The sequence below is a fragment of the Lagenorhynchus albirostris genome, chromosome 9 (assembly GCF_949774975.1).
Source record: "Lagenorhynchus albirostris chromosome 9, mLagAlb1.1, whole genome shotgun sequence".
Lineage (NCBI taxonomy): Eukaryota > Metazoa > Chordata > Mammalia > Artiodactyla > Delphinidae > Lagenorhynchus > Lagenorhynchus albirostris.
In genome coordinates this window covers 46,059,125-46,073,581 of record NC_083103.1, presented here as the reverse complement: position 1 = coordinate 46,073,581, position 14,457 = coordinate 46,059,125, and the positions used below count along the sequence as shown (strand labels likewise).

At 40.5% G+C, this 14,457-nt stretch overlaps 1 protein-coding gene across 4 annotated transcripts in view; it reads right to left on the bottom strand.

Moving 5' to 3' along the window:
• The window catches only part of DENND5A (DENN domain containing 5A), a 108,147-nt gene that overhangs the window by 14,798 nt on the left and 78,892 nt on the right, over positions 1 to 14,457 (bottom strand). For all 4 annotated transcript variants that reach the window (XM_060159702.1, XM_060159704.1, XM_060159707.1 and 1 more), the window contains 4 exons: positions 13,353 to 13,503; positions 11,891 to 11,984; positions 9,338 to 9,469; positions 4,725 to 4,877 (listed from right to left, as the gene is read on the bottom strand). In XM_060159702.1, coding sequence (XP_060015685.1) covers positions 4,725 to 4,877; positions 9,338 to 9,469; positions 11,891 to 11,984; positions 13,353 to 13,503 — 530 coding nt within the window. The remainder of the gene's footprint in view (positions 1 to 4,724; positions 4,878 to 9,337; positions 9,470 to 11,890; positions 11,985 to 13,352; positions 13,504 to 14,457) is intronic.

Genomic DNA, 14,457 nt, shown 5'->3' with positions numbered 1-14,457 from the left:
TTTATTTCAGATTCATGGTAAATGTTCCTATATAGTTGATATAATATAAATGTAGTATAAGTTTGTTTTAATAGTAGGATTTATTATGATCATTTTATAAGTCACTTAGTTTCTGTATTTCATAAAAGTAAGAGTAATAATAAGCACAGAAGCTACCATGTCTTGAATTTTTCTATGAACTAAGCACTATGTTATATGTTTAAAATACACTACTCTGTTTAATGCTTTCAACAGTCCTAAAAGGTAGATACCTCTATCCCCATTTTCTTTAGAAAAGAGCAAATTGAGGATCAGAAAGACTAAGTAACTTATAAAAGATCACACAGCTAGGAAGTAGAGTGTTGGGCAAGCTTAAGTATGTCTAATATTAGAACCATTGCTGTTAATAATGATGCTATATGGCTGCTTCTGGAAGAGAGCATTTAACTTCTGAAGTTATATTTTCTGAAGAAAATTTTATTCTCTGGAATGAATGTGAGGATTTAAGGTCTCAAGATTTTCCCCCTGAGGATATTGAGGATCTGTTTTATTCTTAACCTCCAACTTGATCTGTTTTGGGGGGAAAAAAATCAAGCATTTGAATGGAAAAAAAACCCTCATCTATAGATCAGCAAGCTGTTGACATAAACTTGCTGTAAGTTTGACTTTCCTACAAGATTTAACCAACTTAAAACCCAACAACCCCAATGGCAGTTTTTTAAAAATCACACAAGTTAAAACTAGACAAGACCATTTTTTTAAATTCACTGAATTACCAAATGTTTGAGAAAACAGCTGTTCAACAACATCAATGAGACTACTCCTAAACTGTTACTAACTGGTATATTAATACAATGTACGTAGAAGACAATACGAGACCTTAAAATATTCATGCTCTTTGATTTAGTAATACAACTTCTAGAAACCCATTCATCCATCCATTTACTGAAACCATAGCACAGGCCCCTAGAAAGGCAGAGACAGCCTTTTTCATCACTGTATCCCCAAAATCTGGGCAGACGAGGAAAGCAGCCTCCCTTAACAGAACTGTCTGGAAGTAAAGTACAGCTGGTCACCAGAAAGTCCTCACATGCACCGAAGAGCCAAAGGCAAGAGCAACACCAGGCCACTGTGCCAGAAGGACGCCCGGGTGCTCAGTGATTGCACTGGTGAGGACGGAGAGCCAGGGCAAGAGTGAGAGAGCAGCAGCTGGGCTGAAACCTAGTGACAGGGCACTGGGGGTTTTCTAGTTCAAGAGACATGGATCATTCTTTTCCTCTTTTGCAAAGGGGCTGATTGGGATTGCAAGATTCAATACAGTCCCACTACCCATTTGGGAACGTGGCCACACAATATATAGCACCAGATTCTCCAAGAATGTCACATGCATGAAAGATGAGAAACAACCCCTTTTCATTTACCAGTCCTCAAATGGCAGCAGTTACAAAAACAGTATGAAAAAAACAAACCTCACCTTTAATTGTCAGAAAATATACTAAAGGAGAAAGTCCATGTCCTCGGAAAATGTCACCGAAAGCCAAAGAAAATGGTGAGGATAACAGAGGTTTTTATGAGGACTTGCGGCAGGCAGCCCTGCAGGCAGCTAATAACAAAACCTAGGAGGCCAGCAGCAAAAACTGCGGTTTGGGTTCTCTCTACTTTCTAAGCAGATACTATGGGTAGTTGCTCAGTAACGTGCCCTAAAAATCAGAAAATGGGTAGTTGCTCAGTGACGTGGCCAAAAAATCAGAAAAATCAAATAACTCAAACAACCAATAATAAAGGATTGATTCAGAGAGGGGTGATAAGATCACCCTCTGAGAGTGAATTTGATCGCAATCGGGTACACGATGGAAGAGACCAGGGAGCCAGGTTATAATCCCTGGACTGCAACATAACTGAAGAATGTCTCAGCAGGAGAAAAGTAGTCTAAACACAGGCTAACAAAATGGAGGCCTAAGGAGAACATGCTGTAGGAACCCCACAAAGACAGTCAGGGTTCAATCCCCAACTGAACAATCCCCACCAGCAGGCACAGACCCTCACTTCCTTCTGTGACACTGTCAGTGGTTCACTTTTAGAGCTCCAAAAGCAGGACTAAGAACAAAATGTAACCTCAATTGAAAAGCCCCCACTATCTCTCTACTGGTTTCTCACCAGTAAGTAGCCTCTGTCTATCCAAACTGAGAGGGGGATCAAATGGGCTCCAAAAGAAATTCCTCAAGCTATGGGAATTCTTTAAGGATATAGATGCAAAGCCTCAAGGTTTAAAACACCTATGATGATATGGTATTATCATTTTTTTAATGCCTCACTAACTCCCTGAAGACTTTTATGGAGAATATCAAGAAGTTTTGAGAGGCATATGTTTTACCAAAAAACCGAAAGAGCTCAACTATATTGCCAGGCTTGCTAAACTTCAAAGAAAATGATAAAATGATTATGTATATTCTACTCATTTATTACAGAGAAAAGGAAAGAAACAGAAATCCTTCATGTAGAACCCAGCATAATAAGAGCTGTCATATGCTGCATACCCACCGCATGCCAGGTACTTTTTTTTACTACATCTAATTATCATAACAATCCTGAAAGTTAGGTTGTAGCTCACAGTGTTGCTACTATACTATAAGACTCTCAACATTTTAGGGATGTGATACACAATTATTAACATTTTAAAAAATCTATAATCACAGTGCTGTTTGTAATACTGAAAAATCAGAAATAACTCAACCAACCAATAATAAAGGATTGATTCAAGTACTGCACATCTATACAATGGAAACAATTAAAACTGAGATTTTAGAGGAATAACCACAAACATTTACAGAGAAACTCCCAGATAACAGGCTGTGAGCTTAGTGCTTTACACAAATTATCTTATCAAATCCTCACAAGAATCCTACAGAGGTGGTTCTTTTAAAATTCCATCATACACATGAGGAAACAGAAGCTTAGAGAAGCTAGGTACCATGCTCAGTTTCGTAAACTTAAAGCAGGAATTAAACCCAGGACTATCTGATTTATAGTCTCAGCTCTTAAACACTTACTATACTATCACCTAATTTGTTAAGGACATGGAAAAGATATTCTGAGGCAAGAAAAAACAAGTTCCAAAACATTACGTACAGTATGATCCCATTTGGATTTTTTTTAAAAACAGCTTTATTGAGACATACTTCACATTACCATAAAATTCATACTTATAAAGTGTACAAAGTTCTGTACCAAAAAAAAAAAATCTGTTTCAGTATAGTCACAGAGTTGTGCAACCATCACCACTACCTAATTTTAGGTGATTTTTACCACCCCAAAAAACCCATTAGCAGTCACTCCTTACCCCTCCCCTAGCCTATGGCAACCCCTAACCTACTTTCTATCTATGGATTTGCCTGTTCTGGACATTTTATAGAAATGAGATCATATACTATGTGGTCTTCTGTGACTGACTTCTTCCTCTTAGTATGTTTTCAAATTTCATCTATATTGTACCATGTATCCACACTTCATTCCTTTTATTGCTGACAAATATTCCACTGTATGAATATACCACATTCAGTTTATCCATTCACCAGTTTATGGACATTTGGGTTGTTCCAACTTTTGGTTATTAGGAATAATGCTGCTAGGAATATGAACATTTTCATACACATATTTACATAGACATGTTTCCCTTTCTCTTGAGTACATAGCTAGGAGTGGACTTGCTGGGTCATATGATAACTCTAACATTTCAAGGAATTGCCAGATTGTTTTCCAAAGAGGCTGCACCACTTTACATTCCCATCAGCAATATCTGAAGGTTCCAATTTCTCTGCATCCTTACTAACTCTTGTTATTGTCTGTCTTCTTTATTTTACCTATCCTAGCAGATGTGAAAAGGTATCTCATTGCAGTTCTGTTGGATTTTTAAATATACAGCTGTACATGGGCATACGTGTACAGAAAAATGTTTTGAAGGACAGATGAGGTAGATTGTCTCTATGCCCATGAGAATGAAAACTCCAGGAGGGCAGAGATCTTGGTCTGCTTTGTTCACTGAGGTATCTCAAGTACCTACAACAGTGCCTGGCACACTGCAGGCCCTAAATAAATATTTGCTGGATACTTACATATATTTCCTAATTTTTCCATAATAAAACTGCTTTTGAAAACTTTTCAAGTTCTTTTCAAATTTAAAAATGCATGAAAGTGTAAGCTGTCCATCTTGCCTAGTTATTCAAAGTACAGTATTTTGAAATAAGGAGATTCTCTTGGTACTGAGCAGTAAAAATCAAACTTACTCAACTTTTTTGGTATTCTCTCAAATCTTTAGAAGGTTAAGCTATCTGCTTATAAAAGAAATGTTAATGACAGACCTTTTCCCACTGGGAATACAAATAGTGAAGGACCCTTAAAATACATTTGGTACTTCCTGAGCTCCAAGTTCTCTTTCTTTTGTGTTCTATCTCCAGACTAGGACCAGCTACCAAACAGGATCTATCAGTTTGGCTTTCAGCTCTGTTTGCAGGAAAAAAGATGCCACTTTTAAAATGTCTGACAAATACACAGATTTATAAAGCTTATTTTTAAAGAAGATAGCTTGGGTCACATTTATTTACTTATTTGTTGAACTATTTCAAGTCTCACTCCAAAAGCACCATGCACCATTCTTCAAAGCCAGTCAGCTGGAAAAGTGTGGGAAAGCTAGTAAGCAAAAACAGGAAGACAGTCTGCTCAACAGGGAGAGGCCAGACATTCATTACCTGTTTCACTTGTAGCCCATGACTCCAAATCCTTTCCAGGAGGTCACAAAGGCTGGCAATCAAGGTGTTCTCTTCCACTCCTGTGATGTTCACCTCCCCGTGCCCTAGCTCCACAGCCTCTCGGCCCATCTTCTCCACCAGCATCCTCTTGGTCTATAAGAAATCAGTCGGTAAGATTAGACACCCACAGTTAGCCAGATCACATTCAACTAGAGAGGGTTGTGGCCAACTGCCCAGCATATCTGCTGGGCTGGGAGTAAGACCCACAGATAAAGAGTGTATTTATTCTCCACCACTGAGGTCAGGTTATAGTAGAGGGCCTTCTTCAAAGAAGATAAAAACACAGAAATCACTATTTGACCCTGGGCAAGTGATTTCATCACTCTAGATTCAGTTTTTACATTTATGAGATGAAAAGAGTTGAATAAAACCCTTTGGTCATGCTCATCTCTGATATTCTCTGATTCTGACTGCTTAACTGACCCTATTAAACAAACCTTTCAGCATTTAATCCTAGAAATATATCTAAAGTATCCATCAAGGGAATGAAAAGTTGAGGAGGAATAATTTACTTTTAGGTAAAATTTTTCATGTGCTCATTGTAAAACAAAAACAAAAAACCACACTGAATAATGATAATTGCAGCTTTGTGCCAGGCACTGTACTAAGTATTACATTATCTCATTTAAGCCTAATAACTCTATGAGAAGTATTACTATTTTTCACAATTTACTGATAAGGAAATTGAGGTCAGAGAACTTAAGTAACTTGCCCAAATTCACACAGCAAAGCAGCAGCAAATCTGGTCTTTGAATCTAAAGCTGCCTGAATATTGAATCCAAGTTCTTAAGGAAGATTTAATCATGTTATAAATTTGTGACATATAAAAATCTAGGGGCTTCCCTGGTGGCGCAGTGGTTAAGAATCCGCCTGCCAGTGCAGGGGACACGGATTCCAGCCCCAGTCTGAGAAGATCCCACATGTCACGGAGAAAATAAGCCTGTGTGCCACAACTACTGAGCCTGCGCTCAAGAGCCCACAAGCCACAACTACTGAGCCCACGTGACACAACTACCGAAGCCCGTGTGCCTAGAGCCCGTGCTCCGCAACAAGAGAGGCCACCACAATGAGAAGCCTGCGCACCGCGACGATGAGCAGCTCCCACTCGCCGCAACTAGAGAAAGCCCGCGCGCAGCAACGAAGACCCAACACAGCCAAAAATAAAAATCAATAAAATAAATTTATAAAAAAAAAAAAGAATCTAAAGAGCAAGGAAAAATATCACCCCATACCCTACCCTGCAGAAGCAACAACTCTTAACACTTTGGCATATTTCTTTCCAGTGTTACTATTTTTAATTTTTTATTGTGAAATATATCTCATATACAGACACATATGTGTGTATGTGAGTGTATACTATTAGACTATCATAACCATCAATGAGATTAAGAAAAAAAATATTGCCCATCTATACCTTTGAAGAATCCCATGTGCCTTCTCCAATCACCTTTCCCACTCTAGAAGTGATCACTGTTCTGACTTACACAGTAAAACTACAGAAATGCAAGGAAATGATTAACACCTATATTTGTATCCCTAAACAATGTAGTTTAGTTTTGCCAGTATGGTTTTTTTGTTGTTATTTTCTTTTTAAAATTTATTTATTTTATTTATTTATTTTTGGCTGCATTGGGTCTTTGTTGCTGTGTGCAGGCTTTCTCTAGTTGTGGCGAGCGGGGGCCACTCTTCGTTGCAGTGTGCAGGCTTCTCATTGCACTGGCTTTTCTTGTTGCGGAGCGCGGGCTCTAGGCTCTTGGGCTTCAGCAGTTGTGGCACACGGGCTCAGCAGTTGTGGCTCGTGGGCTCTAGAGCACAGGCACAGTAATTGTGGCGCATGGGCTTAGTTGCTCCACGGCATGTGGGATCTCCCCGGACCGGGGCTCGAACCCGTGTCCCCTGCATTGGCAGGCAGATTCTTAACCACTGCGCCACCAGGGAAGCCTCTTTTGTTATTTTCTTTTTCACTTAACTTTATGTTTGTGAAATTCATACACACTGATCAATATATCTGTTGTCTATTTCCACACTGTATAGCATTCCACTGTATAAATATACTGCAATTTATTATTTATTCTCCTACTGACTGGCATTTGGGTTGTTTCCGGTTTGGGACTATTACAAAGAATTCTGCTGTAAACGTCTCGTACATATCTCCTGGGTCATGCTGCAAAGGTTTCTCCAGGGAGTATACCTAGGAGAAGAATACTGGATAATAAATGCTATGCTGTTTTGCAAAGCAATCATACCAATTTACATTTCCAACAGTATCAGAGTTCCCTGTTGCTCCACATGCTAGCCAACAGTTGATAGCGTTAGGCTATTCTTCAATTCTAACATGTACACTTTTCCACATAACAACAAATCTGAAATTAGGATATATTTCACCATCATTGTTGACCAGGCAGTAGACATAAGAAAGTTGTCACTGCCAGAGCATGCATCTCAAAACTTGAAAATGAATGCAAGGGGCATGGAAAACAAATCCCAGAGACAAGAGACAAGCCCTCTTTCAAAAAAGGCAGCATCACCAATGTTCTTGATGGGAGAAAGGACAACATTATTGGGAAAAATCATGGATATCAACGACTTAGAATGAACTGATGAAGTTTTTAAGATGCCTGAATTCAAAATATCCGTACTGGTATATCAACCTAACTTGTAACAGTAATAATTTTTTCTTCAAGAGAAAGTATATTTGATTTCATCCCATAAATGAGCATCACTTAGAAACTGAAATGCAGGAAAACCTTTTTTTTCCATTGATGAATAAACAGGATGTAGTAGGGGCCAAGTTAGTTCAACTGTCCTAAAAAGCACAGTATACTGACTTGGTTGAAAGGCTGTATTTTTATTAGAAATTTAAGTTCTGAACTAAAATATTAAAAGTTAAGAATGACTATCTTGGGACTTCCCTGGCGGCACAGTGGTTAAGAATCCCTCTGCCAATGCAGGGGACATAGGTTTGATCCCTGGTCCCAGAAGATCCCACATGCCGCAGAGCAACTAAGCCTGTGCGCCGCAACTACTGAGCCTGCGCTCTAAAGCCCGCAAGCCACAACTACTGAGCCCACATGCCACAACTACTGAAGCCTGCGTACCTAGAGCCCGTGCTCTGCAACAAGAGAAGCCACCACAATGAGAAGCCCGTACACTGCAACAAAGAGTAGCCCCCACTCACTGCAACCAGAGAAAGCCCGTCGCAGCAACGAAGACCCAAGGCAACCAAAAATAAAAATAATAATTTTAAAAATAAAAGAAAGCAGATCTCTACAAATCTGTTATTAAAAAAAAAAAAAGAATGACTGTCTTTTGATCCAGCAATCGCACTTCTGAGTATATATCCAAAAGAACTGAAATTAGGATCTCAAAGAAATATCTGCATCCCCATGTTCATTGCAGCATATTCATGAAAGCCTAGATATAGAAACTACCCAAGTATCTACCAATAGATGAATGGCTAAACAATATGTGGTATATACATACATATGATGGAGTATTATTCAGCCTTTAAAAAGCCTTAAAAAAGAAGGAAATCCTGCCATTTGCAGCAACGTGGATGAACCTGGACGACATTATGCTAAGTGAAATAAGCCAAACAAGACAAATACTACATGATTCCACTTATATAAGGTATCTGAAATAGTCAAACAAATTCATAGAAGCAGAGAATAGAATGGTGGTTGCTAGGGGCTGTGGGGAGGGAAAAACAGAATTGTTGCTCAAGAGGTATGAAGTTTCGGTATTCATAGGTAAGAAGAATAAGCTCTGGAGATCTGCTGTACAACATAGCACCTATAATAATACAATATTGTGCAATTTAAAATGTTAAGAGGACAGATCTCATGTTGTGCTCTTACCCCAAAAACAAACAAAAAACGCAAAAGAATATAAGGAAATTTTTGGAAGTGACAGATATGTCTACCTTGATTGGTGGTAACAGTATCACCAGTGTATGCATACGTCCAAACTCATCAAGATGTATACATTATATGTGTGCAATTTTTTGTATATCAATTATACCTTAATAAAGCTTTAAAAAATTACTCTTCTTGTAGAATGGACGAAAAACATGCCGTCAGCAAGCTTAAACTGAATAATACACCTTCATCTGGCACACAGTAGGCACTCAGCGAATTGTTTCTAGACACGAGATCAGTGCTATCAGATTAAATCAGAGAGGCAAAAACATTTGCATACGTATAAGACTAATCTGTTGAAGACAATACAACTACATTACTTACTTAAGATACTACTTACTTAAAATTAATGATTTTAAGTAACATAAGATGTCTAAAATTAAAAACTACATCTGTCTCTCAGTTTTAAAGAATACATATTAAGTTTTTATCAAGCAAAGTGTGCTTGCTCTCAATTAATGGTATATTTTATTTAAAACAAATACACCTAATTCCAAGTTAAAAGGATCTTAACATTAGTACTATCCCATTATATTAACAATGTTTTCAAAATCAAGAAAAGAGTGGTCAGAGCTAGGCCTTGGTCTCATCTTGGCTGCCAAAGAAAATACACATTCAGAAGTGTCCACAGCTCACCTTGTTGCGGCATTCCTTCAGCAGACCCTCCACAAACTTCCAGTTGGTTTGGGCAATCACTGACGGGGAAAGGTTGGACAGTTTGGGCTGGCGGATGGTGCTGCCCATATTCCTGGCTTCCTGGATGTACTTCTAAAGAAAAAGGAAAAATCAAAGACTCTTAGTGCCCGTGCACACAGACCACAGGCAACCGGTACTGATGGGGCCTGAAGAGGGCACTATCACCCTGCACTTTCTTACTGCCTCTTTCCTAGGCTCAGGGCAAAGTTTAAAATGCAGTGCTTGTATCGCAGGGAAAACTGAGAAAATATGATGAATTAATTCTGTTTTTTCTAATGTAAAGCCCTCTTGGCTTTAATGATACAAGAGGTAAAAAACATATGGCTGCAACATGTATGAGTGTGCAAACTCCTATGAGTAGGCAAACCAACTCAAATCTCAGAGTACTATTGAGGAAAATCATTTTCCCCACCAAGTTTGGAGGAATTTAATTCCTCTGCTCATATCAAAGATATCCATCCTTGCTGAATTAGGGCCTGAAGAACATGTGTGTACACTCAAAACAACAACTGCATTTTCTGATTTTCTACAGTTTGCTGGTGATTCCCCATATGCTGTCTGTTTTAACATATAACCAAATCAATGCAGTAAATTGCACACTGACATCCTCTCAGTATCCCAGGTTCACAACCAACATTTTTACTCCCAACTTCTTTCTTTCCCCATATTTATTCCAGTAGTACAATTCTGTCCATTCTATCTTCTGGCCCCTCAATCTGCCCCTACTACCAGCCCCTAAGATTAGGCTTCAATTACTATCACTTGCACTACTGCTACCTGCTCCTAACTTGCTAGCTACCTCCAGTACCTCTTGCCTCCCAAATATTCTGCCCACAGCCTCCTTCACACAACCACCACCAAACTTTGGATCCTGCCATCTCCTTTATTTGCAATACTCATCTTTTTTTTTTTTTGCAGTATGCGGGACTCTCACTGCTGTGGCCTCTCCCGTTGCGGAGCACAGGCTCTGGACGCGCAGGCCCAGCGGCCACAGCTCACGGGCCCAGCCGCTCCGCGGCATGTGGGATCCTCCCGGACCGGGGCACGAACCCGTGTCCCCTGCATCGGCAGGCGGACTCTCAACCACTGCGCCACCAGGGAAGCCCGCAATACTCATCTTTGTCCCTAACAATCCTATCGTCCTCAAGACTTAAACAGATGCTGGTTCCTCCAAACAGTCTTGTTTGAGATTACCCCAGACAGAACTGACCTCTGCTTTCTCTAATCAGTGATCAAACACTGGCGTGCCTCTCATATGGCCCTTTCATATGGCCTTTGCTCCCTTAATAAACTGGTATTCCCTGAGGACAAGGCTACCTCCTAATCATCTTTATATTTCAAAGTGTTTACTATAGTGATTTTGACCAAGAAAACGTACTCAATAAACACTGCTGAAAGAAATAATATGGAGGTGAGGTGGAAGACCCAGGGGAGACTTTTAAAGTAATGCCTACACCCAACACCCATTAGGCCACCCTCACAAAAACGGCAAGTACAATTGTACCCTATAAACCAGCAGTTAAAAATTCATAACCATATTCTGCAATATTAATTTATTCCTTTAAAAAACAGCAAAGGCAAAATATTTTCCCATTCATTGAGATGCCAGACACATACGAAAACAACATGCTTCACTGGATTTCATTGTATAAAATGCAAACTGCAGGGTCTTTTCTCAAAGAGAAGTTTCTGAAATAGGTTTCTGAAGGTGAAGCTCCATTTTCACAGTTCTCTGCAACTCAGTAACGCAGGGTCTCCAACCTGAAGTTTATAATAGAAACTTTACTGGGAACAAGTTACAGTGGAGCTGAGAAACTCAGCTTACAAGCAATAAGGATTCAGGTCAATTCAAGAATCCTCAATCCGCACGCACCTGATAATAATATTCTTTTGCTCCTCTGAGGAAAAAAAAGTCAAGATTACCTGTTTTAAATTAAGATAAAGAAAAAAATAGGAAAAAAGGCTCCTCCTCCCCAGGTTCAGAGAGTCACAACATTAACCCAAGTTCAGCTTTTCCTCTTTCTCACTCTAACAAAATTAACTTCTTTACCACCATACCACACACACACACACAAAAGCCTCAAAAATTTTAAAGGGATTTTTCCCAAGTTTTAGAATCTTATTTCTGAGGTTCCTGTCAGCCCTCCCACTCTCCCAACCCCTGGGAGGAAGTGAGTATCATGCATGAGTGACTACTGAAAGGACAGTGAAAGGCTCTCTTCCAAGCACTGGTTATCATTCCTGAACAGAGGTACAAATCTGGTTCAGGGAGAGGACGCACATGGCTAGTGGCCCTGCTGCCCCTTGTGAAACACTGTACATCCTGGATTTGTCACAACCGAGGCCCATATCAGGGATCAGGAACTAACTTCTTATTAACCCTTCTTTATGAGGAGGATATTTGAATCAGAACAGAGGCCAAGGAAATGAGAAGGAGAAGGAGGGTGTAGCATGATAACGGGGTCATTCCTTGTCATTCTCAAGGTGTCTTACCTCTCTCTGGTCATTGTCTAAACGCAGGTGTTCTGTGTGCTGCTTCTGCCGGTCTTTACGCCTCCACTGGGCAGGGGCATTCCTTTTTGTCCACCTGACAGAATCAAAGCAGACAATTAAGAATATTCCGCTAAAAGGGACTTCCCTGGTGGCGCAGTGGTTAAGAATCCGCCTGCCAATGCAGAGGACACGGGTTCGAGCCCTGGACCGGGAAGATCCCACATGCCGCAGAGCAACTAAGCCTGTGCACCACAACTACTGAGCTTGCACTCTACAGCGCGCAAGCCACAACTACTGAGCCCGCGTGCCACAACTACTGAAGCACGCACGCCTAGAGCCCGAGCTCAACAAAAGAAGCCACCACAATGAGAAGCCTGCGCACCACAAAGAAGAGTAGCTCCCACTCGCCACAACTAGAGAAAGCCCGTGCACAGCAACGAAGACCCAACACAGCCAAAAATAAATGAAGAAAGGAAGGAATGAAGGGAGGGAGGGAGAGGGGGAGGAAAGAAGGAAAGAAGGAAGGGAAGAAGGAGAATATTCTGCTAAGAAAGTAAGGTCAACTGACGGGAGAAAACTAGGGACCAATGGTGGCCATGGGAAACCACCAAGAAATCACCAGAGATAGCTCAGAAACCTTGAGAAGGGTAGCTTAAAGATCACTTACTGGGCAAGAAAGAGGTAACTCCCCAGGGACAGAGACATATCTTTTTTTTTTTAAATAAATTTATTTGTTTTTGGCTGCATTGGGTCTTCGTTGCTGTGCGTGGGCTTTCTCTAGTTGCATTGCTGTGCGTGGGCTTCTCACTGCGGTGGCTTCTCCTGTTGTGGAGCACCGGCTCTAGGCGAGCGGGCTCAGCGGCCATGGCTCACGGGCCTAGTTGCTCCGTGGCACGTGGGATCTTCCCAGACGAGGGCTCAAACCCGTGTCCCCTGCATTGGCATGCAGATTCTTAACCACTGCGCCACGAGGGAAGTCCCAAGAGACATATCTCTCTTGAAACACCTACAAAAACTTCACTTGCAGATCCAAAACTATACTCATTCAACTCTGCCTGGGCATTGATACACTCATCGCCAAAAGTAACGAAGAAGAGCAATCCTGCTAAGCTATCTACTTTCAGTTCAGTTATTTCAACCACCACTTACTAACGATACAGTGCTAGCTAGGTGTTGTATGGATTCAATAATGAGATGATTTCAACCCATCTGCAGTCCGGCCTTTTACAGGCCCTGACACATGGAGCTATCCCAATTTGCACAGTGGAGACAGGAGCCGATGATACTCTGTCACCTGTTTCCTTGTTAAAACAAGTGAACAACCTGGATAGTGTGTGTTTTCTCCATATTTGCTTTACAAATGTCAAGGTCTCCTGGAGATAACAGTCTAGGTCCAGATACCGTATAACCCTCACCACTGTGGCTAGGGAGCTGAATCAGGGAATTCCTGGGGTTGACTCACTTGTTGCTGGCTGGCCCGGTGGAAAGCACATCAGACTGCAGCTTAGGGAAGAAGCCTGGTTCATACTTCCCTTGTCCAATCTTCATGTCAAGTAAATGGGGGTGAACCGCAGTATGATCGATTTTTGCCAGTCGCAGCTCAATTGCTTTCTCTGGATGAGAATGAAAAAGTCTAATATTTTAAAAAACATACCATATTCTGGGCCATAAAACAAGTCTCAATAAATTTAAAATAACTTGAATCATACAAAGTATGTCTTGTGACCAACAATAATAAATAATACCTTAAAACTAAAAAACACACTTCAAAATAACCAAGGGGTCAAAAAGGAAATCAGCATGGTTGAGGTTAAAATGGAATGGAATGCCTTTTATTGGATGTAGATTGTGCTGTCTATTGTTAAGAGTACTTGAAACAATTCAGTTGGTTTTCTTGAAGTAATTTTTATTTATGATTCAGAGAACTCATGTGGATGGAAATCTCTCTGGCCCTCGAAAAACATGCCATCAGCATACAGAGTCGGTGTTGCCCACTACATGTCCTGCCTTCTGAATAGAAAAGAGGTGTTATTTAGGGAAATTGTTTTTTTTTTTTTTTTTTTTTTTCGGTACGCGGGCCTCTCACTGCCCTGGCCTCTCCCGTTGCGGAACACAGGCTCCGGATGCACAGGCTCAGCGGCCATGGCTCACAGGCAGAGCCGCTCCGCGGCATGTGGGATCTTCCCGGACCGGGGCACGAACCCGTGTCCGCTACATCGGCAGGCGGACTCTCAACCACTGCGCCACCAGGTAAGCCCCGAAAATCTTTTTTTTAAGATATGTGTAGATCATTTACTACTGCATAATATTTGTTCTTTGGTCCCTATAGAGATAGTTTTTCTTTAATAGCATATATTTTAGTGGTTGTTTTAAAATTATACAGAGAGCAGAAGTTCTTTATCTGAAGTGATTTAGTGGGGTAGTGAATTCGATAATTGAAAAAGTCACATAAGTTTGGGAATCCTAAAAGGATATATACATCCCTTAAACATTTTAATTTAAACCATATGACTGTATAATCACCAATCTTTTGATGAAATGTCTGTGCATTTTCTTTGATTATGGAT